This window comes from Amphiprion ocellaris, chromosome 21 (genome assembly GCF_022539595.1).
Source record: "Amphiprion ocellaris isolate individual 3 ecotype Okinawa chromosome 21, ASM2253959v1, whole genome shotgun sequence".
In the NCBI taxonomy this organism is placed as follows: domain Eukaryota; kingdom Metazoa; phylum Chordata; class Actinopteri; family Pomacentridae; genus Amphiprion; species Amphiprion ocellaris.
This window is the reverse complement of record NC_072786.1, coordinates 16143339-16170331: the sequence shown is the minus strand read 5'-3', so window position 1 is coordinate 16170331 and position 26993 is coordinate 16143339. Positions and strand designations below refer to the sequence as shown.

General features: G+C 40.0%; 1 protein-coding gene across 18 annotated transcripts in view; it reads left to right on the top strand.

Annotated features, from left to right (window-relative positions):
* cacna1c (calcium channel, voltage-dependent, L type, alpha 1C subunit) overlaps window positions 1-26698 on the top strand; it is a 216207-nt gene extending 189509 nt beyond the window's left edge. For 11 of the 18 annotated variants that reach the window (XM_055006548.1, XM_055006545.1, XM_055006543.1 and 8 more), the window contains 19 exons: window positions 1300-1437; window positions 2778-2843; window positions 3213-3304; window positions 4539-4701; window positions 5332-5459; window positions 5568-5664; window positions 6523-6625; window positions 7433-7534; window positions 7712-7839; window positions 7964-8104; window positions 9039-9403; window positions 9666-9692; window positions 12930-13058; window positions 13146-13273; window positions 13380-13477; window positions 13614-13710; window positions 13890-13998; window positions 14095-14257; window positions 15553-26698. In XM_055006548.1, the coding sequence (XP_054862523.1) occupies window positions 1300-1437; window positions 2778-2843; window positions 3213-3304; window positions 4539-4701; window positions 5332-5459; window positions 5568-5664; window positions 6523-6625; window positions 7433-7534; window positions 7712-7839; window positions 7964-8104; window positions 9039-9403; window positions 9666-9692; window positions 12930-13058; window positions 13146-13273; window positions 13380-13477; window positions 13614-13710; window positions 13890-13998; window positions 14095-14257; window positions 15553-16068 (2790 nt within the window). In that variant the 3' untranslated portion in view covers window positions 16069-26698. The remainder of the gene's footprint in view (window positions 1-1299; window positions 1438-2777; window positions 2844-3212; window positions 3305-4538; window positions 4702-5331; window positions 5460-5567; window positions 5665-6522; window positions 6626-7432; window positions 7535-7711; window positions 7840-7963; window positions 8105-9038; window positions 9404-9665; window positions 9693-12929; window positions 13059-13145; window positions 13274-13379; window positions 13478-13613; window positions 13711-13889; window positions 13999-14094; window positions 14258-15552) is intronic. The other 7 variants (XM_055006555.1, XM_055006556.1, XM_055006542.1 and 4 more) reach the window with 4 other exon arrangements.
* The last annotated feature ends 295 nt before the right edge of the window (window positions 26699-26993 follow it).

Genomic DNA, 26993 nt, shown 5'->3' with positions numbered 1-26993 from the left:
CAATAGGCAGTTAGAAATCAGTGTCTCCTAACCTTGCACTTTAGAACTTTGCTAAGACACATTTTGGATAAAAAGCAAAAAACATTCCAGAGCATACCGAATAATGGATGGCGTAAATGCCTTTAGAGGCCGATTATTGCATATTCTTTTGCTCTGGAAATAAAAAGATTGCTGGTGCGAAAGCACTTTCTGGAAGATTATAGTAGACAGACGGTCGAGATAAGGAGATTTGCCACCCATGAAAATATTATTTTCTGAGGTGGCAGTGGCTGCATTGGGCAGTAATATCTTTATCCTGCTGAATATTATATTTGGATTGTTCTTTCAGGTGGCCAGTTTTTCTGTGACAGACAAACAATTAGCCTGCCTGCATGATTTATTGAAACAGGAATCAGGCTTCAGGCAAGAATTTCTGCACTGTGTCTGCTATGAATTGTTATCAGTGATTTGTTGGAAAGTGCTTACCTCCATCGATGGAGGACTCTGGCTTCGTCTCAGCTGTTAGATATTTAGTCTGTAGCAGCGCTGAATAATCTAATCCCTCAGCTTAGTTGGAAGATTTACTTCAGGTGTCCCGAAAGTATTTTAATGCTTGTTTGTCAAATGTCAGAGCAAGGCTAGATTTACCTGTAATAAAATGTAGACACAACAGCCACGGGTGTTTTCTTTGCCGTGATTAGGACTTTCAGAGTCAGAAACATCAGTTAAGACAAATCAGTCAGCTGCTTTGAAAGACACTTAATGTCACATGTGATTCATCCGGTTTATGAAAGGGAATAGAGGCTGCAATGGATGTTTTCAGGAAGCCGGTGGATGATTTGTTGATCTCTTTGTTGCCAAGTGATTTTTCCATGAAGTCACCAAAAAAACCCAGAAAACAATAAGCATGACTGCCCGATTCTCTCCAAGATCTCTTTTGTCAGTTGATTTTGATGGGATTTTGTAGGACGCAGATTTCCATTTATTAACTCAGCGTGTGTGTGTGTGTGTGTGTGTGTGTGTGTGTGTGTGTGTATGTGTGTGTATGTGTTATGTATATTTACACCCATATCTGCATGTGTGGGTGGGAATATGCATACAAATATTACTTGTATGTCTGTATTTCCACACTTGTTTGTGTGCATATATACATGTGTGTGTGTGATCATCTATACTTGTGTGTGGTTGCGTGTGTGGGTGTGTGTGTGTGTGTGTGTGTGTGTGTGTGTGTTTCCCCTCCCTTACCTATCTGCATGTGTTTCCATGCGTCCTGTGTTTTTTTTCTAAACAAAAAAAAAAAACACCAAACCCCACCAAAAGGGACTGCAGAACTCTGAAGAGAACGCCAGGATCTCCATCACCTTCTTCCGGCTGTTCCGCGTGATGAGGCTGGTGAAGCTGCTGTCTCGCGGGGAAGGGATTCGGACCCTGCTGTGGACCTTCATCAAATCCTTCCAAGTGAGGGGAGAACCGGACACAACATGCTAGAGCAGGGGGTTGAGTTTACACAGGACAGAAATGGCGCAGAGAAGTTTAACCCTGATGTGACCCAGATTGCACTAAACGTCTGTTTAAAGAAGATTTCACTTTAGTTTTGAGACTTCATCTGGTGACTTTGGGGTTTATTTGCCAGATGTAGGTGTTAAAATTTAATACTTTCAACAAGGACTCATATAGACGCATTTATTATTTATGAATGATACAGTGCTGTAATTTCAGATCTGAGACACATGGGGCTAAAAAGGTCCTTGTTCTTGTGTAAATCCAGCCGAGTCGAGTCTCGCAAGCCACCTTTCCTTTCCTCACCTCATCCTTCCACGTGTCCACCTTTTACTTTAAAGTCAGGGAAGTGGTGAAGGACGTTAAAAAAAAAAAAAGGAAGGACGGCGTGAGGTAACGGGGAGGAGGTTTATGAGTCGCGTTGCAGAAACAGGGAGGTAAACAGGGTCATGAAATTGGAAAACAGGGAGAATACATCTTAACCAGAAATCTTTTCTCTCCTCCTCTTCCTTCTCATTTCTCCTCCTTCTATCCTCTCAAACACCCTACACCCTATTACTAACCCTCGAGAGCTCACCATTCCCTGTAGGCGAGTAGTTGAGCAGTAGATAAGTTTGACAAAGCACTCCACCAAAAAATGAAATCATTTGATAGAGAGTTATAAGGAAATTAAAATAATCTGCTCTCTCCCTTGTGTTAGCTGAGATGGGCCACTTCATGTTACAGTACAGTCATGGAAATTCTGAATACTGTTAGTACAGCAGAAACCAGACTTGTGTTAAAATGCATGAATATACTCATGTAGTAACATTTTTTTTTTAGTTTGTACTGACTTTTTTAATCAAACCTTTTGCTAAGTTCTCCATGATGTGACCCTACTCTCCCAGGCACAGGGATAATATTAGGCAGGAGCTCAGTTCTCAAGAGCTGTCTGTAAATATAGAAGAAATACCTGTCATGGTCATATTTGATTATGTGAGAACTGGAATCCTGGCTAAACCAAGAGAGCAGGTTGTATTTTACTGAGGTTTTTCACTCCGATGTCAGATGATTTGTCCAGGGTTGTTTTTGGTGTTGTGCCACAGAGGATGCAGATCTGTTCACTTTCACTTCATGAATTAAATTGCTCATTTGGAAAAAAAAAAGTGAGGTTAACCCTTTTTCTTAATTAACAGTCTCCTAAATTATTTATAGATTTATTGAATGTTTGAGATTTGAATGAAAGTGAATGGAGTCCAGCCTTGGTACAGTAAAACTCTGCAGCCGACTCGTCACTGACGTATATCTCTTCTCTTCAGGCTCTGCCCTACGTAGCTCTGCTTATAGTGATGCTGTTCTTCATATACGCTGTCATCGGCATGCAGGTAAGCTGATGTCTTAATCCCCTTGTTCCCTCCCTTTGTCTTTTTGTCTTCTCTTTACTTCTCTCCTTTAGCAAGCCTTCGTCCCGTGTCTGTCCCTCCTGGAGTCTTTGTCGTCCAGAGTTCCTGTTCGGTCTTTTCTCCCCACCTCTCCCTGATGCTATCCAGTTATCGTTTGTCTTTGTCTCCCCATTTCCTCTCTCTGTTCGTTCCTCTGTTTCCTCTCGTATAGTTTGCTTCTCTGATGTTGAGTGGGAGACGCTTTAATTTGATTTGCTGGGGATGGCTGGCCTCTCATTCTGATTGACTTCCACTTGTCAATGCTGACATCATATGCTGTGTGCTGTGACTACTTCCTCCCCTCCTGTACAGATGTTTGGTAAGATAGCGCTGCAGGACCACACGCAGATCAACAGGAACAACAATTTCCAGACATTCCCTCAGGCAGTGCTGCTGCTCTTCAGGTGAGGAAGATTACTACGCCCCTCAACATAATTATTTTCTGCCTTTCCCTGTATTTTTCGAAGTCATTTTCCCAAATCTCTACACTTTGTTCTTGGATTCAAGTTAAACATTTGCCTCTGTCTCTGCATTTTCACACTCTTCGTCCTTTTCTATCATTAACTTCTTGTAATTCAACATCAATAACATTTCTTTTTCCTTTTATACCTCCAAAATTTGCATTATAACTGACCGTTTATGACAGGCCAGAATAGCTGTAAATGCTGAGCAAAAGTCTAAGCTGGAGTGAGAAAATGTTTTGTCAGTTTTTACTGTGCAACCATGTTACTGCTGCCGTTCAGAGACTTTGATTAAAGCTATAAAGCTGTAGATAATAAACACTGATCCCTGTATTATCATGGCTTGATGCTGGTTTACCACAAAATATTCTGATCCACTGAGGAGCACAATTGTCTGAAGCGTCCACTGATAATACATTTTACTGCCTGGATCCACACCCAGAAACTTCTCATTCCTGTGTGGTTGTGACGATGGTAAGATTCCATGCAGGGGACGAAAACCACAGAAACTGAAAGAATGAGAATCCAAAAAGCATAATTTATATCCCGTCATATTCTGGACAGACCTCTACATGGAACACATCAAAGCACTGAGCTTCCATTCAGAAACAGTGTACTTGGATACTTCATATTTGCCATTCTAAAGTGAGGAAATCAGATATCACTCCCTCAGTTTTATGAAGGAGTTTGTGATATACTTAACATTTAGCAAACAGGCAAAACATAAACAATAAAAAAAAAAATAGCAAACCCTGCTAAAAATGCTAGAAAAACAGCATCTTTAGAGTGAAAAAGCTTAATTGCAATGAAGTATTCAGAATGGAAGACGGATGTAGTTTGATGCAAGAAAAAATACAAAAATATGAATTATTTGCTCTGTAAATTCAGTGTATCAGGATATAACAATCTTTGCATAATTGCTTTTTATACAGTACACACTCTAATAATTGCGTTTCTGTGTGTACGTGTCTCCCTCTTTTTTCTTTGTAATTATTTGCGTGTCACTACATGCTTGTATGCTTGTATGCATACTGTACACATGTATGCGTTTGTATATGTGTTTATGTGTGCCTCTATATGTTTCTTTTGTTTTTGTGTATATGCATGTGTCTTTGCATGCATCTGCGTTGATGTGTGTGCATATTTGTGCGGGCGTATGCATGCGAATGTCTGTCAGATGTGCGACAGGTGAGGCGTGGCAGGAGATCATGCTGGCGTGTTCGCCCAAACGAGCGTGTGAGAAAGGATCGACCAATGAAAACAGCACAGACACCGAGGACTGTGGCAGCCAGTTTGCTATCATTTACTTTGTCAGCTTCTACATGCTCTGTGCCTTCCTGGTGAGTACAGACACGCAACAAGAAACATGCAGATTTTCAATGTTACAGAGCAAGTCATATGATTGAGGCAACTTTCAGTAACAATAATCCAAAAAATCATTTTCCCCATGTCACTTTTTATGTAGAAAATAATTGAATTTTTGTCTTTTTTCATATTGTAATGTTAATCGCACTGATTAAATTTTCATGATGTGTTTTTGACAAGGACATTTTTGTCCTTAAGGTCTTGTCTTGAGTGTGAGTTTTTTTTTTTTTTTCAAACTTGCATTGCATATTGAATATTTGGTTATTATGATCAGGACTGATGTAGATTAAAAGAAATAAATCAGTGGGAATAAAAATTATTTCTGTCTTTAAGGATCTTTGTGTAACTTTATTAAACAGACACCTAAGAATTAGGTAAAATAAAAGAGAATGTTCAATATGATTATGTAATTTACAAATAAATAATTACAGTTAGAGGAAATATCTCATCTAACTCTCTACAAAAAAGCAATAAATCTGTTTTTTGGAGTAAGTTTATATCCAGTAGATTTTAGAGAAACTCACTAGTGGTCTTACATGGGATAATTTGAATTACACGTTACAGTTTGATAGTATAATCCCTAACTGAGTCCTGACTTACCCCAGATCATCAACCTGTTTGTGGCCGTCATAATGGACAACTTTGACTACCTGACGCGTGATTGGTCGATCCTGGGGCCGCATCATCTTGACGAGTTCAAGAGGATCTGGGCTGAATATGACCCAGAAGCTAAGTGAGTTTACAGAGAACTGACAAACTGTGCCATCAGAATATAATGAGGCTGTCATCAGCGAAGACTCTGTTGAGATTGTCAATAATGTGACAACTGTGCTGCTTTCAGAGGGAGGATAAAGCACCTCGATGTGGTGACTCTGCTCCGGAGAATCCAGCCTCCCCTCGGCTTCGGAAAGCTCTGTCCACACAGGGTGGCTTGCAAGGTAAACACACTCGCACAGCCCCACAAATGTAGAGATTATGGAATATTTCAGAAAGCTTTTAAATTCAAGTGTTTACAGTGTATTTTCATATTATTTCTTGGCATTTAACAAGAAGGAAATAACAAAGACACAATCATGGTAGCACCAAATTTTAAAGAATTTGTCATAACCAAAAAAAAAAAAAAAATCAACCCAGGTCATACAAAAAAAGGAATGAATGCTACTCAGAAAATATCATTATACACTACTTATCACTACATTTACAAGAAAAAAAAGGAAACAAAATTAAAATCTGCACTCACTACCCCAACAAAAGGTACAGATGAGGGTAGCATCCTCAAGCAAAGTGTATAATATTTACTTAAACTACAAATTAATAAAATGTACTTGTAATCAAAATCACTTGCCTGGCCCAGCCTCCAGTGACAAATATGTGTGTTTTACACATGTAAAAAATTCTCAGGTCTTTAATGAACAATGGTCAATCATAGACAAAAAGACACGGTGCCGAGCCAAAACCAGAAAATAGTTAATCAAGCAAAATGTAAAAAGTAGTTGGGCCATAGTAGGTAAAAACTGTCTGTTTACTGTAAATGATTAATGTATAAAAACACTGTGTTGTGTTGTATTAATGTGATGACATATGGACAGCTCATAACACCTTCCACAATGACTCAAATGGCACACTGACAACAAATCGTACATTTAGAGCAAATATCTCTATGATCTCCCTAAAGGGAAATTAGCACACATATCGTTACACTACAGTTTTATTTTTAGAAACTTGCCAGCTGCCAGTGTCTGTCGGCAGCTTTTTATTTTTAATTAAATTGCATATGTGTATTCTGTCTCATGCAGCGTCTGGTGTCGATGAACATGCCTCTGAACAGCGATGGAACAGTGATGTTTAACGCCACACTGTTTGCTCTGGTCAGAACCGCACTCAGGATTAAGACTGAAGGTAACAGATGCACACAAGGACAAACACTTACATAAGTTGCATAAATACACAATGACGGGCACATCATTTTGTAAATATGTAAGCATAAAATGGAAATCCCATGTCACATTACTGTCTCACTTTTTACCTTTATTTATATGAGGATTAAGGGACGTAAATTGGGTTTAAGGGCCTTTTGATACACCCAGATTTTTCCTGTTAGGATCAAACTGGTAACCTTTTTATTGGCAAGACTGCTTTTCGAACGTTGGGACTTTTGTTGCTGTGTGATCCAGATTGTCTTACCTTTTTTTCTGTCCTGGTACAGATTGGTCAACTATTTGTTAATGTTTAGGCCTTTAGTTAGGCCTTGTAATGTACGTGCGTCACCATGCATGCAGCCTTTTGCAGTTAATCCTGCTCTTATTTCAACCTTTTCCTCCTATTAGCTTCTTATTTAACATTTTGTTTGACTATTTCTTGTTAGCAACCTATTGAACCTACGTGTTGGTGGAGAGTGTTTTGGTCCATTTTTTTGGAAATAGTTTTTTCATTCAGCTAAGCAATTTCCCCTAGATGATCAAAAAAGCAGTTCTGATGTACCTCCCTCACCTGTACTGATCTGTGTTTGACAGATCTTCTAAAGTTATGTTACCCAAATGTTCTTGTATCATAAATATATGGAGCAATAATTCTCATTTTGCTGTCGAACAACACAATTTAAAACTCCTGACACAAAAGAATAGTGGAAGTCCCTAGATTAAGGTATAAGTTATATGACGTGTAACTGTGGTGATACTACTTGGAACTTGTGTACTGTGTTTGCAGGCAACCTGGAGCAGGCTAATGAGGAACTGAGGGCAATAGTGAAGAAGATCTGGAAGAGAACCAGCATGAAGCTACTGGATCAAGTGGTGCCTCCTGCTGGTGGTGTGTATCCTCTGCAACACAGCTTCATACGCACAAATACTGAACATACTTTGAACAGTCATTATTCTACACACTGCAACTTTACTTTGTTATATCACTTGCAACAGCTTTTCTGAAAATTACTCATTATTTGAGGCATTATTCTATCTTAATTGCAATATTTGTATTTTTTTGCAGATGATGAGGTAACAGTTGGGAAGTTCTACGCCACCTTCCTCATCCAGGAATATTTCCGCAAGTTTAAGAAGAGGAAAGAACAAGGGCTCGTGGCCAAGGTGCCCCCCAAAACTGCCCTCTCTCTGCAGGTACACACTGCAGTTTTGTTTATACTTCCAAAAATGATTAAAGAAGTGGAAATACAGTGTATGTAGTCAGCTTCTTTTGATATGAATGAGCTATAAGTAAGCAACACTTAATGTCCGTGTGTAGGCGGGCCTGCGGACATTGCATGACATTGGTCCAGAGATTAGGAGGGCCATCTCTGGAGACCTGACCGTGGAGGAGGAGCTGGATAAAGGCCTGAAGGAGCCTGTGTCAGCAGCATCTGAGGATGATATCTTCAGGGTAAAGGTTGGATACACACACTTTCACTCACTCTCCAGAGAGAGAGCAAGAGAGAGATGATCAGCGCCAGCTTGAAGCCTTATTACTGCTCCATTCACATACACATACATGCCTGCATGAATCAAAAACACATTTTTTTAAAAAGCCTCATTTTCCACCACATAGCTTGGCTGCAGATTCAGAACTACGTTTTTGAAGCTGGTCTGCTGGGTTTTGAAGAAAAATTCCAGCGAGCACAAATCATAAAACACAGTTTGATTTTACAAGACAAAAACACAGAACCAAACCCAACATCATCATGAAAAACTTTAGGACTAACTATAAACCTCATCCATGTATGCACACACATACAAAGCTTCTTCTCCTGCTGCGAAGAGGGTGAGTTAAGCAAGTTGTCAGCCTTCCATTTTCGTGACCATTGCAACATTCATATGCTCTGCTTTGTTTGCTGCAGTATTTTACATGAAACAAGTGGCTCTACGTATTTTTAAGCAGCAATAGCTAACTGGAGATAACGTCAGATCAATCTTCTGATAGCTGATATTGAGATTTTTGATGAGTTTTAGTGCCTTGTTCATCTTTAAATCACATCATTCTGCTCCCATGTCAAGTATTTTAATGTGTTGAAAACTTTCCCTTGTTTAATGGGACACATGGTTAATAATACATCTCTTTGCTTGGCGACAAAAAGCATTTGCTTTGCATTTCCATCATGGCTGTGCAAAGTTTTATTGCTGCTCGCAGTGAATGTTAAAGTAGTAATTATGACGTTTGAGTTTAGTGTTCTGTGCGGTAATGTATAGAGATATTTTACCTGAAATTTAATTCTAACTTTATTATTTTTTTCACATCCCATTTTCCCTTTCCTTTTCTCTTCTTCCTGTCTCTCCATGTTTCACTCCTTTGTTTGTCTTTTGCATTCTGTCCTCTCCCAATACAGCGTACAGGCGGGTTGTTTGGCAACCACGTCAACTACTACAACCAGAGCGACGGCCGTGGCTCCTTCCCACAGTCCTTTACTACCCAGCGTCCCCTGCATATCAGCCAGAAAGGCTCACCTTGTGAGGGCGAGAGTCCGTCTCATGAGAAGCTCATGGACTCGACGACTTTCACCCCTTCCTCTTACTCCTCATCAGGCTCCAACGCCAACATCAACAATGCCAACAACACTGGCATGGCCGGGGTGGCAACGCAGGGCATCAGTCGATTCCCAAGCCCATCCATAAGCACTGTGGACGGACACACGGGGCAGCCGCTCACCCCCATCCTGCTGCCAAGATCTGCATGGTGCTTTCCTCCAAAGAGGTGAGTACAGGCTGGACGGTATCTTACATCTGCATCTGAACAAGTGCTAAACATAATTTCCCTTTATGAAAGTGTTGTTTTAGACTGTACTTAATTTGCTCTTGAATTTTTCTCTTTCATTTCCGGGCCATCATTATAAATACTAAGCTAGCTAGTTAATATAATCACCAAAATGACACTTAGGTGATGATCCCACTACTTCCTTCACTTTCTTCATACTACCTGCTTTCTTTCCCTGTCTTTTGTTTCTGGTGGCAAGCAGGACGTGTTTTTATGACACCCTAATGCGGTATGTTGTCAGGGGACAGAGAGATAAAGTGTGCGCGTGTGTGTGTGTGTGTGTGTGTGTTCTGTCACTCCCCTAAGTGAGCGCAAAAAGATTTCATGATGCTATACAAAATAGCATAGCTGTCAAGGTGCTATAGCGACACTCGTTGCTATGCACATAACGCTTTCGTTGCTATAGCCATAAGCCAGGCTACATGCTGCTACTATAAAATCAGCTTCCAAAGCCATATACAGACTGTTTGGTGAAATCCAGGGCTTCTGTTGCTGCTGTTGCATTATTCTTTATATTATGGCATGTCTGGGTTAGACACAATGTTAGCTCTTTGTCCCTTTTCTGAATAGAAATTCAACATCTGAAAGCTAATACTTATCTGCTATTTTGAGGATAGTAGCTCAGTAGATTTGAATTTTGATTGTGGAAGATGTATTTAAGATAAAACATACTGTACAGAGCTAACTAATGTCATGTTTTTTTCAAATTTTGTTATTATTATTTTATTCAGTTATTCAGTCCGTCCAACACAGAGCAACATCTTCACGACTACAGTTTGTGTTAACCAACGCTTCTTAAGCTCTAGTAAAAATGTGAATGCCAATCTTTAGTCCAAAAGTATTAAAATGTAAAATTACTGTGGAGTGCATGCATGCCTATTTTAATGACTGCATGACTCCTTTCTCGCACCACCCTCAGAGCCAAATTTACACACCTTTAAGAATAGCAAATTCATTAGAATGTTTTTTTTATTCCTTCCACATTCTTTTTCTATTATGGGTTTTAATAAATATTGCAGCTACTTTAGTCGCTTTAGACTTTAGTTATGTTTGCAAATTGTGTTCGCTGGCATCTATGCACTATGATCCACACAAGATAAGTGCCTCAATAAAAGTTAAAGATAGAGTTGTACTCATTCACTTTCCCTACTTAGAGGCAGTAAGTGAACTAGAATTAAGAGCTCCATTACAGGGAAAACAAAGTATAAGCTTTCTGATGCACTATCTCTGTGGATTTGATCGATTAACGGACAGGTTAACCTCCACAAAGGTTTGTTCAAAGTCAGCAGCCTCAGTCAGGTTTTAATTAAATGCTGCTCTAACCCAGAGTTTGCTGTGGAACCTTTAAATAGCTGATTACATGGACATCATGGCATTTTGATTTTTCTTGTTTTGTTTCCTTCACAAGGGCTGCACAGTGGCGTAGTGGTTAGCACTTTCGCCTTGCAGCGAGAAGATCCCTGGTTCGCGTCCCGGCTTTCCCGGGATCTTTCTGCATGGAGTTTGCATGTTCTCCCTGTGCATGCGTGGGTTTTCTCCGGGTACTCCGGCTTCCTCCCACAGTCCAAAAATATGCTGAGGTTAATTGATTACTCTAAATTGCCCGTAGGTGTGAATGTGAGAGTGCTTGTTTGTCTTTGTATGTAGCCCTGCGACAGACTGGCGACCTGTCTAGGGTGTCCCCTGCCTTCGCCCGAGTCAGCTGGGATAGGCTCCAGCCCCCCCCGCGACCCTAATGAGGATTAAGCGGTGTATAGATAATGGATGGATGGATGTTTCCTTCACCAGGCTGTTCTTAGGAGAAGTTCATGTACTTCTGCCGGAAATAATTAAAGCATAGTTAGTGCATTTGTGAATGGTCATCATTAAAAATAATGGGCACTGCAAACCAGGCAGTGTGTTTCATCTCTTAATTTGAAACATAACCATTGGCAGATGGTTTTTTTTTTGGGTAACTGACATGTTGTAGCTTTTTAATTAACAATCTGGTGAAAAAAAAAATGTTAAAATTCAAATGTCAGGATGTTTCCTTAAAGTCTGGGGTATGAAATAGATGTGACTGGTGGGAAGACATCTTTGAGAAGCAAAGAGAATAGAACATAATACAGATTACATGCAGGGTTTAGATATGGATTTGTTTTAACCCTCGGAACCCGATGCACTTTCTTCAGGTTTTTTGCTCCTGATACACTGTTGGTCAATGTGGGCTCATTTCGTACAGCAATATAAAGTCCTGCACCTTTATAGAAACAGCACAGCCATTACTAGAAGTAGATATAACATTTTTTAAAATATTCTCTCTGCAGTATGGCACAAACAACTAAAGTTGAATTTCTTTAATTTTCTATTTTTACAAAAATTGAGTTACCAATAGTGGGAAAAATGTTGACTCTACATACAATAGATAATTAACTGCTTTCGTTTTTAATTTATCGCTGTATTTGTCATCCTGCAGTTATAAAAGTCACTGAATTTTTGTCACATGACAGTCGATTACAGCTGAGGCACTAATGGTGTCATGATTGCACCGAAGAAGAAAAAAATTGCAGAAATTTTTGCTTTTTACAGAATCTAGTTAGTGCAAACATTTTATTTTTGAGGACTTTTAAACAAGATATGTGGAAAAAAAGTGATATTAATGAAATATCGCAATTTTAAGCTTAAATTGGATCAAGTCTTCCAATGGAACAGTATGTCAAAAATGAGTAGTTCAAGAACCGAAAGTTGAAAATTTGTCGAGAAACTGTAAAAAAAAAAAAAAAAAAAAAAAACATATTTTTGCAGTTTCTAGCTTTGATAAATGGTGTAATTTACGTGATTTTTTGACTTGCCTTCAAAACCACCGGTGGGTTTTGGGGTTCAGAGGGTTAAAATACAGAGCTGAAGACTTCCTTGTCTTCTCTGTCAACAAAATTACATCCTCTTCCAAACCGAAAAAAACTGACGTCCTTTGATTCCTTATTGACCTTTACTTGGAATACTGACAACAGCACAAAAATTACCCAGTTAATTTCCCAGTGGGCCTACATTAAAATACAGCTCTCTGAGGGTTAGTGAGCAACATTACCTGATACAATCCCTCATTAATATCTTTGCTGTTGAAAGATGTCTGAACTTCAGTCTTGCTATCATTTATCATATTCCAGGTGTTGCCTTTAATGCTATTCACCATTTTGCTTCAATGTAGCTGTAATTCCCACCCGCTTCTCCTCAGGCTTTTTCTTCTCCTCCTCCTTCCTTATCTTACATGCTATAGTTAAGCCTCCGTGGGTTTCTTGCTCTCCTCCTCCTCCTGAGCTCCTTCCTGAGTTTTTTGCTAATCAGCTGCTTTTTTTCTGTGTGTTTACATGTGTTTGCGTACTTGTCCTCATGTTTTACCATCTGTGGTGTGTGTTTATGTTCATTTTGTGTTTTTTATATGTCTGTTCGCCTGTTTGGTCGTTTTTGCCTGTTTGTCTGTTTGTAGCTCGGACTCGAGTGACAGCCGTCAGCCAATCATCCGAAGAGGGGAGGGGTCGACGGAGGAGACGTACGATGAGAGCTATGCAGACGACAGGGAGTACCACGAGGATGACCACTCGCTCTCCTCTGACATGTACTCTTTGATTTAACATTTACATTTTCATCTTAAAATGTTATTAGTTTAGGTTTGTGTAACTTTGTGCATCTGTGTGCTTATTAGGCTGGTGTATCATGACGAAACATGTAAGCAGCTGACTCCCATGGAGGATGCAGAGGAGGTAGAGGACAGAAGAGGAGGAGGAGGGTGGCAGTCTCCCAGGAGAGTCTTCCTCTGCCCCACTTCTCTGGGTGAGCAGACACACATGCACAGATAAAATGTGAATACACTGCTCACTTTTTCCTGTATTTTTACATGCTGGGTTTTTTTTTTTTTTTTGCATCTTTGTGCTGTCAGGGCGGAGATCGTCCTTCCATCTGGAGTGTCTCCGGAGACAGTCCAGGCCAGATGTCTCCCAGAAGACAGCAGTACCTTTACATCTTGTACATCATCAGGTAGCAGATCCCCACATAATAATCTTGCACTTAAACAATTTGTAAATATGTTTTCAATACAAAAATGTGAGGTTGAAATCCCAGCTTTCTTCTGCAAATATAATCCTTCCTCTGCTGTTTGGTTTTTCTCCTCCAGGCTCTGGCAGTGGCAGGGTTGAGTCCTCTGCTAAGAAGGAGTCACTCACCGACCCTCTTCAGTCGGCTGTGCTCCACGCCTCCAGCCAGTCCCACAGGTACAGCCACATCCTGTGCTCACTTCAAAGGCCAAAAAGCTGTTTGTCACATACTGAAAAAAACTGGATGGAAGCACAATTATACCCGCATTTAATGAGGAGAAAAACACATCACTGGAAGCAGAATAGAGGTAGGTTTTTTCTTCTAACTGCTGTTTCTGCTGCCTTTGTTCTTCCAGGCCAATGCAGCGATTCCTCTTATCAGCGAGTTCCCTCCCTGAGGTTAGAGGGCTCCAGTTCCCATGAAAAGCTCAATACTAGCTTGCCTTCTGTCAACTGTGGGCCCTGGTAAGACTAAGTGCCTCGAAAATAGCTGCTAGTTTACAGTTTGCATGATACCGTAGGCACAGTAATGTTTTTATTAAACTGAAGCCTTGCCCCCAGGTACAGCGACAGCAATGGGAACAGCCGGGTGCCCAGTCCTAGCCCTAGCATGTCAGCGTCCAGTCAAAGAGCACCACGGCCGGTGTCGCTCACGGTGCCCTCGCTACTGGGAAAAGACTCCAGCTCGCTGTCTCATGGCAGCGCAGGAAGTCTGGTGGAGGCGGTGAGTGTGTGTCATATGTGCATGTATGTGTATGCAGGTTGGAGGAGGTTAGTCTGTAACTCCTTTCAGACATTAACTATTTTCTGTTAATCTGACAGCAACTGTCTGTTTCATGTTTGGATGAGCACTCTGGTCACTTTTCTGTAAAAACTGCAACAGCAGCCTTATTAGGTAGGACCCAGTAACGCTGCCGTATGACTTTCCTCTGCACCCAATCACATTAAAGGAAAGGCTTGCACAAACAGTTTTGTGAGGCGCTTAAGGGGAAGATTTTTCTGCATTTCATTTGAGTCCAAAAACATCACAGACAACAAAGGACACAGTTTGTGTGCCAAAATCACAACAACCTTTTCTCATTTATTTTGCTCGACAATTTCACATTTGATAGTCTACAAACAGAAATGTCAATAATAATAGAACTTTACTGTGATAAAAACAGAGACTAACCTTAGATTAATGACAAAACTGATAGTAATCTGAAAACAGTAGTTGAAATTTAGTTTGTTGTTTCCATGGATTCCTTAGTAACTTTTCTACTAATTTATCTTCATAACTATCTCATTCTGTATCTTCCATTTTTGAAAGTTTCTAAAATAGAGCCTCAAATAGCAGCAGGATCTATATGAGCATCTCCAAACCAAGACAGTTGCGTGCATTTTTGTGCTTGGACCAACAGCGCCAGTGACTTTGCTAAATATTTAGGTTTATAAACTATTCCTGACATGGAGATCAGTCATGGTCAGGCTCTAACAGCAAGTTACAATGTCAACTTTTCTCCATCCCACACAGGTGAGCATTTACAAAGAGTCACCGTTTTTAGCTGCAGTTGAAATCTTTGTTACATAGCAGAAAATTCTGAGCTCTAGCAGTTAGATTATGGTTAGAAATGGACAGAATTTTTGGGAAATCATAAATAACATAGATACTTAGTTATTCAAACAGGTTGATAAGCTTGCTATCAGTTTAGATTTAATCTTGTTTATTAGTACATTATCGTGTATTACACATCGCCTGATATACTGTCCAGTCTCTCTTGTATGACAGATATTTCATGCATACCATGGCTCTCTCTTTTGTGTATATGTCTGAATGAAATCATGTTAAACATTTACCTTAAAGTGACCCTACCTACTTACTTTATCAGACTCCTGAAACTACTAATGATGCATTTCTCATGTCTGAAAGAGGCTTCAGTTACATAGAATGCATTCAACAACATACCTATAAAACAATAAACCTTACTCTTTTCTTACATTCCTCCCTTTCCATCCTCTTTTGCCCTTTTTCCTACCAAGGTGCTAATATCGGAGGGTTTGGGTCATTTTGCCCAGGACCCATCGTTCATCGAGGTGACCAAAGCCGAGTTGGCGGATGCCTGCGACATGACCATCGAGGAGATGGAGCACGCCGCCAACAACATCCTCAATGGCAACAGTACCACAAACGCCACGTCCAGCACCTCCTCCACCTCTCAGCACAACCCGAACGGCAACCTCCTCCCCTTCCACACAGCAGCAGCAGCAGCAGCAGCAACAACAACAGCAACACCACACAGGGACCGAGTGCCCAGCTTGAGTCCCAGCGAAGGTGGAGGAGAGTCTGGAGGAAGCCGGGGCTCCATCCACGGGCCGTCCTCTATAGAGGAGCGGCAGGAGCTGCTGGCCAGGGGGAGGGCACAGGAGGAGGAGGAGGAGGAGCCAGCAGGGAGGGAAGAGGGGCACCACAGAGGCTCAGTGGTGATTGGAGGAGCGCGGCAGAGGAACAGCGGGCTGTTGGAGGACGAGGATATGGAGTGTGTGACGAGTTTGTAGGAGTCAACTCAACGGGTTCAATCGGCCAACTGGCCCCTCTGACATCAGAGACCGACGCTTGTCAGTGCTGCCTCACAGCGCCACGGCTGGATCTGTCTGTCCCCACACCAACACACACACACACACACACACACACACACACACACACACACACAGTGTCGCTCTGGACGATGGCGGCCAGCGACGCAATTTTAAACACCTGGTTATGACTTTGTTGGTTTCAATGAGTTAGTGTGTGTGTGTGGATGTTTGTAGTAAAGTATACCAGACTGTGTACTATCTGAGCGTGTGTGTCTGCGTGATCTATGATTTTCTCTATTTGTACGTGTGTGCGTGTGTTCTCCACACGTGTCTGAGTGTGTCTCTAAAGTGCCTCACAGTTTTATCATGTCCTCGAAGTGTGATGAGCCAAAACGTAGAGACAAGCAAAAAAAAAAAAACTGACAAGGGAAGGCGTTGAATGAAGGAAAGGTAGACGACATAGTGTGTTTAATGTTTTCATTTCCTATGCCTACTCTGGTGTTGTGTTTTTGTTGTTTGTCTGGCCGCCATGACCCCAGGTAGGGGACAGCAGACCAGCTTGTGGAGGGGTCAGTTATGGATTACAATCTGACCTCACCCACTTGAGGTCAAAAGTCAACTCCTCCGTCTCGGTTCACTGATGATGAAGCGCTGTATTGAGTAAAACATGGGTGGAGCAAAACCCTTGTTTGAAATCTCATTTCTCCTCCTCTTCCAAAGCTAAGGAACCTTGGAGCACAGCCCTGCCAGCCTGGGGGTGGGATTAAGGTGACCCACCACCCCCAGCCAAGGGGGGGAAGGATCTGAGGGATGGTTCCAACAGCCTCAACAGGGCTGCCACAGGGGGCCACAGGCAGAGAGACACTGGCCAACAGGAAGCGAGCCAGCTCTTATTTCACCCTCTGGTCAGTGAGACTCCAGCGAGAGACAAACTCACCTTTCTGTCACCTTGATCTGGCTCCGCCTCCTCAGCCGCTTTTCCTCGTTTGGCCACTTGCTGCCCCGATTATGAAATGGGGAGCTGCATTTGGTGGCTAATCAGAGACAGCGAGCCCCCTATTCTGCCTCATACCTCGCCGTTCCTCACTCCTTCCTCTATCCTTCCTCCGTCCTCTTTGGTTGTTTCGCCATCCCTCTCCCTCCATCGCTGGGGTTTTCTTGTTTTTTTGTTTGTTTTTTTTGCTTTTTTTTTTTTGCTTTTTCAGCCCTCGGGGAGGCGTGCGTTTGTCGAACAGGGCAACAGAGATGGCAGGGTGCACAAGAGGACGGGAGTGACCGATTGAAAAGAAAACAGACTCCGAGCATGGATCCGCACAGGGTCTGCCGTCAATCAAACCTCACTTCCTTCTCCAAGACCCTCCTCTTAGTCTCAGCGTGGAATCCTGTTGGATTTGCTGCCACACACTCTTTCTACAGACCACGCTCACTATGTATTTAACAGTTCAATATTGTGCAAAACTGGCTAGCCATGACTATTTTTGTTTTATATTCATGATGTTATTGGTTTAATTTATCCTTGATTTGTTTGCACAATCGGGGTGCTGGTCTTATAAATGTATTTTTGCTCGGTTTATTTTAGGAGAATTTTAAGAGGTTTTAAGTATCGAAGCAGGGCGTAGTGTTCGCGTGCGAGTGTATAACTATATTTGTGTGTGAGGATGTGTGCGTCTGCGTTTTAGTACAGGGTGTGTGTGCGTACGAGTGGGTGAGATAGTGTGTGTATCTAAAAGGGGGGTCTTTCTCTCTATCAGTATGCACCTTTTACAGATTGTATCTATTTATTTATTTATTTTCCCAGAAGAGAAAAAAATGTGTGCGAGGGAGTGTGTGTGTGTGTGGTTACATGTGTATTCTAAAAAGCTGATTTTAAGCCTAGACAGTAAATTAAGGTAGCATTAAAAGTATGGTGTTGTGTGTGCGTGTGTGCGTGTGTGTGTGTGTGATAATGGGCCTCCTTAACACAGGGTTACCATGGACAGGCATGCTTCCAAAGCTTTGTGATTTCTTTAGCACGGTTTTTGCTTTTTAGCCGAGCTGCAGAGTCAGAAGCCACTCTGTCTTGGAAAACTAGTCATCGCTTTTTTCTTTATTTTTCCTGTTAGGAAAAGGTAGTTAGGGTCTCCAACAAGGTCACAGTGAAGGATGCATTTACAATGATGATGATGATGAGTTTCGGCATTGCAGCTTGGCCAGAAGGTAAGAAGCCTTTTTGGCGATTGCTGCTTATCTTATTCACAGTGGAGAGTTGCTCTGAATGGTAGAAGCACCAAATTCATACTGCCACAGTGACGCCTTGTGAATGAACCGGGTTAGAGAGGAGAAGGAGGGGTGTCGCCCTGATCACGTGGCTGTATTACACCCATTCTGTCATCGTTTTAATGGAAGCTTAAACTCCAAACGTACTATTAGGGCTGGTGTACAGATGCTGCAAGACTTCTGAACCACATCTCTTTGTCTGAGGCTCCTATCATGAAACATTCTAATTTATTCGCTCTGTTAGAGATAAACCAATTTCCTGTCTGTGATATAATTTTAAACTGGTGAAATTATAATACAAGCAGGAAATTTACCGATCATTGATAAGATATGATAGTTGTTTGGTTAACGTGATAAATTATCTGAAAACCGCTGAGCTCAGAGGGATGTTGCATCTTGGATGATCTCCTGTGTGATTTTTCTTTTTTCTTTTCTGTTTTCTAATGACTTATAGGTAGCAGCGTGACATATTTTTGATTGAACTTTCTCTGGTTTAGTTTGTTCCTTGATTACAGTTTGGAGAGATAAATTTACGACCATAGTCAGGTATGGTCATCAAGCCTCAGTACATTACACAGGGCACAGGTCTCACTTTGGTATCTTCTCCAAATAACATTCCTGGCATCGCATCATGAGCACCAATTTATAATTATCATTCCTATGTCAACAACTTTATAGTGTTAAAAACTGAAATAATTCAATTCAGCTCTTTGAGATGGACTGAAAATTTTGATAAACTCAATTGCTGCTACTGCTACAATCCCAACGCAAAGTCAGCTAGACATAACAGAGCTCACATGTTAATACATTTCACTGTATTTAATTTGTTTTTGAAAACTGCAGAAAAAGAGAGTCAGTTTTCTAGATATACAGATTCCATTAATGTCATTGTTGACAAAACTTGGTAGCAATCCCGAAGGTGCATTCACACAGAACAGCAGCAGTTCAAAATACAAGAGTTCACTTTATGTTTGGATTAGCGCATTAAGAGCAGTTTTAATCTTATTAGAAAACTTCTGATATTTTGCAAGAGCCTTCACGATTTCAAGACACATTGTGTAAATTACCTCTAAAAATCTCACCTTATAAGATATAGAATGTCCACCCAGAGACACTGTCACACGTCAGCTTCTAGTCATTAGTTTTCTCTTTAATTTGCCAGCTCTTCTTAATAGACGTTCAGCAGAGCAGGTTTGTGGCAGGGAAGAGTACGCATGAACACACTGCCATACACTGCATCCTGTGCCAGTAACAGACTCCTGTCATTATTATGCAATCTAAATGTGAATGTTGAATATGTTTTCAGTGGCAGTGCTGTTGTTGTTTTATGATCATACTGCAGATTCTGAAGAAGAAGACTGTGTTGTCAAAGGAGTACACTCCCAAAGTTAGACAGGATCCATTGGCTTCATGAAAATGTCCTCATCGTTTACGACTCTTTATTAAACTAATTTGGTAGCATAAGCTGACGGGCTGCTTTGTGGATCACATCAGTTTTAGTATAAGCTAGTCAGAGGTCTAAAAGTTACGAGGGCAGATTTGGATTTAGTCAAACGTGCAACTGAAAGGTTTCCAAGCTAGTTTTTGAGAAAAATGGGTTCAAAGTTTTGTGTTTTCAAGAAACACTATATTTGGGTTGTGGGTTAGACAACTTTGCCACTAAAATCTACACCATAAAATATTAGATATTATATAAAACTCAGTTCAGATTTGTTGTGGAGTAGACCACTCTGCTTCTAAACCCCTCAACTGTATGTGCAGGGCAGGATTTGGCTTCAGTGTTTTAACCTCAAAATTAAATCAATTTCACGTTTGTTTCTGTTTCCACACTGAGCTGGAGCAGCCCAGGTGAATTTAAAAGACAGCAGAGCTTCTCCTCTCTGTTGTTTATGCTTATTTACACTACTTGGATTAATTCCTCAATGATACATGTAACCAGCAGGCACCTGAATTGTAGTTTTTGTACAAAAGCTGCTACAGCAGAGCCTGTAACAGTGTCTGCTTTCAATTTCAGTTTATCAGCCATGAATGTTAATCTCTCAAAGCAGATTTGAAACTGTGGAATTGTCCAACACAGAACCACTCATAGATAAATTTAGGATGAGGAAAGTTTCCGCAAGATTGCATAATAGATGTCTTCTATTACTTATAAACTGTCCAGTATCATTTCCAGCTCTCTGGGATAAAGTAAAAGTACATAAATTATACATAGACATGCTCATAAGCTACATTTACTTAAGATAACCTAGTTTCATGTTCCTAATAAATATTCATTCATATATTATGGAAATAAACATTCACACACAAAGTAACCCGGCATATCAGAAGTGCTGAAATAGGCTTTGATGTGTGACTTTTAACATTGGTTTTGGTGGGAGAGATTCGGAGACCTGTGGTGCCCCCGTGTGGAGTGGAGTACAACTGCAGTTTTTTATGTTCTTCATAGGTTAGCATGAGCTATGAGGTGTTGTGTTGCAGTATAAAGGTATGAGTGGGTGTGATCCTGCAACCCACAAGATATGCAAAAACAATGCAATAACTATGACTGTATACAAGGTTCCCGAAGTAAATATGCTTGTGAAAGTGGGAAAAAAAAAATCTGAATCATTAAGATGTATTATTTTCTGTTTGTTACATTTTTAAGTAAACTCAGTGGTTTCCATGCCAGAAAAAACCTAACATACTTGAAATCAGGTACATTGCAGTGCAGTATAGTAAAGATGTATTTATTTATCTTTCTCGTGCCGGGGTGTCGGTCAAAAAAGTTTATTGAGGCTGTGACCTGAAATCAGCGTTTTTGCTCGTGGTTTAAGCCAATGGAGACACCGAGTTAAAAAAATTGTCATTCATTTTGGTGATTCAGCAGCAAAATCGACTCACTTCATCTCCCCGACTCAATACTTTTTGACTGTATTCCTTTGATCTTGTTTATTTCCAGCTATAGTTTGTGAATGGAGCTCCGTGAGTGTAACATCAGTATTGCATGAGGTCCTCATGTTGACGTTTGAGCGTTCCAGGTTTTTGCAATCGTTTCGTTTCAATCAGGAATCATATCACATTCTGACAGAGTAGCTTTTTCTATTTGGTGTACATACAGTGATTAAAGTCGGTATTTCTTCTCTAGGTTAATATTTGACTGGATTTGGAAGATGGTTTTGCATATCTTGTGTCTTATGGGCTCTTGGTTTAATTTCTGACTCTTAACCCTGAGAAGGACAGCGATATGATTATCAAAACATGAGAAAAATAGTGAGCTAGAGTGTTTGTTTTCTTCCCAGGTCAGACAGATGTCACTAAAACATGCCTCTGTGTTGCCATGGTCTCTTGTCTCTTTGTCTTCGAAACTTTCCCCTGTAGAAAATAAACCACTGGGAATAATTTCTACGAAAATTGCTCGAAATTGGCGTTTTCATTCTGTTGGGCTGAAATCCACATTCAGGACAGACACAGGCAGAAGTTACACAAAACACACTTGTTTTATTTAAGCATGAGATGAAGAATACACATGAAAAGCTTACCGACAGCTGTGTTGTCTATATTAATGCTAAGACAGCCCTGTTTTTGGTCTGGCTTTATCATGATAAAGGTCCTTCAATCAGTCTTCATCATGGATAAGCTGACCTTCTGTAAGATATGTGGAGCATCTTTTTAAACTTATTTGCAGATAATGGTGAGATGGCTTCAAATAATTGCCAGAAAACAAGTAAAATATAATTTTTATGAAATCCGAATGAAGTATTTTTAAAGTTACAATTTAATTGGCATTGGATAATGCAGAATTTCCCATTAAAATGCTATTTGTCTGCAAAACAGCATACTGTAAAAATATTGTTGTACTGTATGCATGCAGTAAAAGTCTGTTTTTAAAAGCTAATTTGATTGATTAGCATAAAAAGCACAGGTGCAATTAATATCTTGAGATCTGTCTCATTTCTGTTACTTTTTTCTAGTAAACCAACATTCACCAAACTGCAGATGTGGAACTGCTCCTTGTAATTCATACTGTAGTTCCACTCGTGTTTTCCAAGTCACATTATCAACTTTCAGTGCATGTTTGTGTACCTTCTGCCTCAGTGTCGGTCAGTCAGCAGCCAGTTTACGCTGCCCCCCCTTGATCTCCACCTCAAATTCAACCAATTTCCTCCAGTAAAAAGCAGACATTGAGAGAATACAGGCTTGTTTTCTTACAGACGGACGACAATCTATTTGGCGGTTGATGACAATAGGAAGAAGTGGGCGTTTGGCCCGACTAAGAATGTTAGACAGAGAGTATTTTTGGCGATTGTTGAAGGTTTTGCTTTCATCATGTTTGGATTTCAGGGTGGTCTAAGTTCTGACAATGGTGAATTATATATTCCAGTAATGTTTCATGTGCATGGGTTTCTCTCTCTCTAGGGATATAAAGTATTGGTCCTACGTGAATGATGATATCTTTTGTCTCACCACTAGCCAATGATTGTATATTTTTATATACCATATATAGCAAAAATATATATGAATATATAATATTTAATCACCAGAATGTTAGAGTAAGGAACGGACAGGACACCTATTTGGGAATGTACTTAGTGAACTATTGGAAATGTATTATATAGGCCTACTGACAGAAGGTCAGTAAGAATTCATTGAAGCAACTCCCACTTTATTGACTGTATTTTTAACCAAAAGGAAGCAGCAGGGAATAATGTAGTTGGAATTACTGAAGTGAAATCATGTTTTAGCTGATGGGAGACGGGCTTTTAGGATGATTTACAGACTGTGGAGCTTTTTAGTCCATGAAAATATCACTTAATATAAAGTACAGATATTATAAAAGGCTACTTCACAAATGAATTTTTAACCTACATGTGCAAATCTATCCACCCTCCAGGAATATGAGGCTCAAACTTCAAACAACAGACAGATCTGAAATCTGAGATGCTTTTTGCTTGTGTTTGTGTTTATGCTTTGTGAAGAAACATGTCAAGCTACCAGCAGCCTGTCAGAGCAGGTCAGCGTCTGGTCATTTCCTACTGTAGCACTGAGAGAAATGTCTCTCTATAACTAGTCCTACATCAGCAAAACACACACACACACACATTGTACACTTTATCTAGCAACTTAACCAAAAATTCCAACTATCAAGGACTAGATTTCTGTATGTTATGAGCCATTAAAACCGTGTAGCTTCTACTTTTTGCCTCCGAGAAGGAACATGGAGGACTTGAACTACATCTGTGTAGACAAATTAATTCATCTGCATTGTATGCGGATTGGAAAGGAAAGCAGTGTCCGGTCAACTAATTTGTGCATCACTGAGATCTGATGCTGATTTTTGGCTGCATTTACACTAAAAGCTCTGAACTTAGGAGCAGCAATTTGTCTGTTTATTACTATATATGCAGAAATATGTTGGATTTGGTCGTATTTTACGTGATATCTTGACAGTGAGGAGCCACAGAAGGGTGAAAAGACAGATTTTGGAGAGGAGCTGCTGTATATGAGTAAGATTTGAGCTGCTCGGTATGAAAAATAAATAGTATTTTACACACACATATACCATTTAAAAGTGTTAGAGTTGTGTGTTTATCCTTAAACTAACTTTGCCATTTCAGAGAGAGCGAGGCTGGAGAGCAGAAGTCTTCTTATGTTTCCTGTCTTGGTCACTCATGTGGATCTACCCTTGTTGCAACAGAAGCACGTTCTATTTTCTTGTAAATCAAAGTGTTTGTTGGTCACCGTTTGATCCCGACAAAAAATATTTTAAGATGACTATTTTGAATATAGATTTTATTTTATTTTATAGGTAAAATTAGCATAGCCTGTTGTTTTTTAAAAAAAAAGTCAGAAAATCTTTTTTCTGGAGAAACAAAGAGAGAATCTCTTTGTTTTTCTGTACAGATGTTATTTTGACATCGATACTGCTTTGGGAAAGTGGACGGAAAGTAAAAGAGGGAATATATTATTAAATACAAGTTTATATTGCAAGTGTCTTCTATTTTAGATATTAAATAATATAAAAACTATATCTGAATTAAAAGATATTAAGAGACAGTTTGGAGCAGGATGATGTAAGATGATTAAAAGAACATTTGTTACTTATAAAAACACGCCCAAGTTTTCAGGTGCCATGATGTGAGTTTCATTCAACTCTACACATGTTGCACATTTTCTATATTTGACCAAGAATATTTTATTGGTTTTTACCATCAACTACAGGTTTGCATTAGGTTTTTGGAGATAATTACCGCTAAGTTTCCTTTGTGTAAAGATTTGTCTGTTTGTTGCTTGTGCAAAAGGTGTGATTTTAAGAAGAAACATTATAGATCCAACAGGATGCATGATTAGGTGGTGCATTTCATTCAACACATACAGATGGGAAATTACATTTTTGATGGATTTATTATGATCGAGGAATCAGGAATTAGACTGGGATGATGTTAAGTGGCGGAATAGTCGCTTTTGGCATCAACACACTGTCCATACATTCTACTTACAACCTGAAAAATTGGATTAAACACTTAATATAATGTTTAATTAATCAGCTACACTCACTGCAATCTTATATAGCAACACTCAAACATCTGATTTTTTTCTCATAGAAGCATGTTAACTCCTCACCGATCAGTCTTCTTCAAATGTGTTCAAGAGGCTGCTGGTGAGGATCAACCCTCCCTTATTTCAAAATGAAGCTGATAGATGAGCTTTGCTTGCCCAGTAGGTTTAGAAATAACATATAGAATAGTTCAATTTAACTCACTCATTGTGTAGCAGCACCTACAGCAGCACCTTTATGTGAATATATAGGACGACTGTTTCGTTAGGACCTCGAAAGCCTCACGTTCATCACTCATTCTTTGTTGTTGGTATATATACATGAATCCTAGAGATCCCTGTTTGAACGAATGTCCCAAGGCTGACACCAAGCTGGCTCTCTGTTTGTTGATTTTGGAGAAGAAAAGCTGCACTTACAGCTCTAGAGGTGTGGCAGCAGCTTTTAGAATGCAGACTTTACCATCAGCGGTTCTGCTCTTAAAACATCCTCATCAGAACCATGAATGTCTCTGCCTGCCTCTCCTCCTCTCTAGTTTTTACACAAAAGAGCTACTTAACATCGCATCACGAATGATAATTATTTCTACAAAGTCATCCCTTGAATGTAGGATGCAGTGATGCACTTACTGATGTCTGAAAAAAAATCCACATTTTTTCAGTTATAACAGACATTAATGGAAGAAAAAATAGAGCACCATACATGTGAAAATTTTGGATTTAACTCTTTGCTCAGACATAGTTTGTGCAAAGAGTTGGAAAACAAATGTGTCTGTGTGCAAATGCAGCTTTAGAGAATGAGTTCATCGGTGTCATTTACAGTATCAGTGTTTTCTTCCATGCAGGCGTTAGGATTCAGTGGCTCCATAACGAAGGCTTTTCCGTTCCCTATTTACCGGGTAAATGCCAGGTTCTCCACTGGTCAGTAGTGTCTTACGATTCTGGTTGTAGTGTCGGGTCACTACTCAGGCAACGCGTTAAAGGGCCTTTGACAGGACGGAGCTGTTTGTTCGTTTTCGTTCTTTGTTTCCCGTCAAGGGAGAATTCTGTTATCGATCCTTAAGTTTATTCTTTGGAGAGAGGTGTTCACACAGAGACCAATTTGTTGTAAAATTAGTAGTGACGCTACTGTTAAATGTAGTATTTAATAACAGCACTATTTACGGTCAAAAAAAAAAAGAACTAGAGTGTGTTCTTGTGCTTGCAGTAGCTTTGGAGGCAGGTGGCCATTTTGTAACGGAGTTCTTGAACATAAGCCACTCCCCCTTTCCACTGTGGGAGGGATTTCATTGCTTCTGAGGTTGCTAAGTGACACTGGCCCAACATCATTTGGTTTCCTCGGTTACCATTTGTCTCCTTGGTGACGACTGCATGGTCTCACGGTTGACACACCCTTTTATTTTCTTCTTCTTCTGCTTCTCTTTCTGTTTTCTAAAGGAGAGTTCTTGAGGGTTTTTTTTCATTCATTTTAGATTTTAGAAAGGGAAAGAATACAAATGAAATAAATCAGAATATTAATTCAATCACTTTTTCTACTCCTATTTTCAATAAAAAGTAAAACGAAAAACCAAACAAAAAGTTGATTTGTAAATAAGTAATGTACAGTTTGTATCTGTAACTTGTCAGTCTGTCATTGGTGACAGAGTCTGTCTTGCTTATAACGCACGCTACCAGTAAATAAAAAAGGAAAAAGTATATTTAGACTGTATGGTCCCTTGAAAGCAAGTTTTAAATTAATATCTGATGTATATTCCTGTAACATTGCATTTTTATCTGAGGAATGATGTTATTAAAAAATTGCAAATAAATTGCATTTCCTACAGCCGTGTTTTTCCTTCGTCTTTTTCCTCTCAGACCAAAGCTGATACTCAACCACGCTGCTATAAATTGCCATGACATCTGTTCTACCAAAACGAAGGAGGTAATTTAACTCTTAAAGATCTTCTCGTTGTAAACCGAGCTAGCAAGTCGTAGGGTGGCTGTAGCCTTTTTTAGAAATAAGGAATTTCTCCATTGGAAAAGCTTCTATTGGTGTAACTTTGATGTGACTTTTGGGGGTTCAATCAATGACCAGACAGACATTAAGCTATTTTTTGATGGAGTCTTACATTACCACA